This window comes from Sphaeroforma arctica, assembly GCF_001186125.1.
Source record: "Sphaeroforma arctica JP610 unplaced genomic scaffold supercont1.1054, whole genome shotgun sequence".
NCBI lineage: Eukaryota > Ichthyosporea > Ichthyophonida > Sphaeroforma > Sphaeroforma arctica.
Genome location: NW_014039504.1, coordinates 15,213 through 17,432, shown reverse-complemented (window position 1 = coordinate 17,432; position 2,220 = coordinate 15,213). Strand labels below are relative to the sequence as shown.

Below are 2,220 nucleotides of genomic sequence, written 5' to 3'. Positions count from 1 at the left end.
AGGAAACGCACAGCTTGAATGCAATTCGAAGGATCGTGTTAAACATCTCACGTCAATAGACCCGACCAATGCTTCCTCTTAAACAAGCGGCGCATGTCAGTCGTGCATTAACCTTAGTCTAAATTCAGATTGGGACACCTGTGGCGTTGACATTGCAGCGTATATCTATACACGTGCCTATATATGTACGTGTGCACAGCTATAGAAAATTGGTGTCATCATTTTGCTCCTAGGTCAGATATATATATATTAGAATTTAAATGTGCAGGGATTTGGGCAAAAGCGCATCTATATGCGGCCAAGATATATACAACGGTGTCTACTGCAAGTACCTATATACAACGGCGTCTACTGCAATAAAGGCTTGATTATATCAGCCCATGCTTCTATTGTGTTAGCCTTCGGTGTAGTGAGCACGCCGTTTACAATGTAGATAGGTGTACCTGTGACCCCCCTTGAACACCCATACTTCCAACTAGTTCTCAGGGCCATGTCATACTCGCGTGTTTGGAGTGCGTCTAGCACCACAGCGGCCGCCAGGCCACTCTCAGGCCCCAATTGGGATAGTTTCTGGTCCACTTCTGAGCGGGACAGGTGCAAGGTGCGATCGTTGTAGAACTCTTCTTGGTGTAGGTAAACGGTCTCTACCCATTTGGAGAAGAATGACGGCGACTTGTAAAGAGACGCAGCCACCTGTTGGAAGGGAACAAGGAATGGAGCAATACGTCGATTTTAAATAAATATAATTGAATACGTCGATTTTAAATAAATATAATTGAATACGTCGATTCTGAACGAAGTCGCATAAAAACTACGCATGCCACATATTGTGCCGACATGTATATACACATCCTGATTTGTGCGACGTAATAAAGTAGATTGATTCCTTGGCTCGAGTGTCGTGAGTGCACTAAACAAAGGAACCGATTGAGGAAGGCGCATTTTCTTGACGAGCATGCGCAGGTAATGTGCACAAACTACACCGGCAACGGAATAGCACAGCAGAGTGACTTAAGTTTAACAAATCGCTGTTAACTTTGATCTCCGAATCGAATCGGCAAACCCTAAAACATACCGACGACGTAATGCACACTAGCCACTACTCATTTGTGCAATATACATCTGCTACAACTGCTGGGAGCTTATACACACTCTCCACTCGCGGAGGAGGCAACGTGTTACTACACCACCATGGGAAACAGGAGCTCACCGCTCTTAAAGACGATAATTACATGCACACCCCGTGCAAAACGGGAAGACATACACTGCACAATTACACACAGACCTCGTTAAGAGAATTGAAGCGATCTCGATATAGTATCTAATATTCACTCTCAGATAAGATGTCGACTATACCATCAGATACTGACCTGCCTGCGACGATTTCACATGCACACACGGAGCATGCTCACAAGTAGATTATCTCATACAGCACACAGGCCAGATGCATATGCATCCAGAATCAACACAGTTAGCTGTATAGCTAACGACGAAATATGACAAGACTCTTACCTGGGATGCAGCAAAACTGTACTGATGGTACGGCAAGGGGAATAGATGAACTAGCAGCGATGCATGTCCTCTATACTTTTTTGTAACTTCCTGCAGGGCATAAAGAACAAGGAACATAAAGAGTTTGAATATCGGTTTCGACAGAGGAGACTGAAAATGTGGCTTTAACAGTATAAAAGGATTTGTTTGCAAACATGATCTGCCATGGAATCAATTGGCAGAGGAATCATTGACGTGGAAGCGCTTCACAATTTGGGACATAACTTGAGTACATACACATGCGTAATAGCATGCTATCCACCCAGTACGCTGCTAAATACTCGTATACCATACAAAATGCTGGTGTGAAAAATTGAGTATATACTATATACTATGTGTATATAAATATAAATATCAACACAAACTATATATATATACATATTTATTAATAAATTTAAACATACATACTAAAACACATATATTTCTAGATATTTCATACCAAATGTATACCTAGAAATATATACATACATATATATATATATATATATATACAGAATAATATATATATATATATATACATACATATATTTATATAGAAGTACACAAGAACACACACACACACATATATATATATATATATATGTTTGTGTGTGTGTGTATTTGCATATCCATTCATTCATATATACACACATATATATATATTTACACTCACACGCACAAATATATAAA

The 2,220-nt window shown here is 39.9% G+C and overlaps 1 protein-coding gene across 1 annotated transcript in view; it reads right to left on the bottom strand.

Annotated features, from left to right (window-relative positions):
• Nucleotides 1–348: 348 nt before the first annotated feature.
• SARC_09822 (hypothetical protein) overlaps nt 349–2,220 on the bottom strand; it is a gene marked incomplete at both ends in the record, with an annotated part of 2,208 nt that continues 336 nt past the window's right edge. The window contains 2 exons of the mRNA XM_014296153.1: nt 349–693; nt 1,513–1,602. Of these exons, the coding sequence (XP_014151628.1) occupies nt 349–693; nt 1,513–1,602 (435 nt within the window). The remainder of the gene's footprint in view (nt 694–1,512; nt 1,603–2,220) is intronic.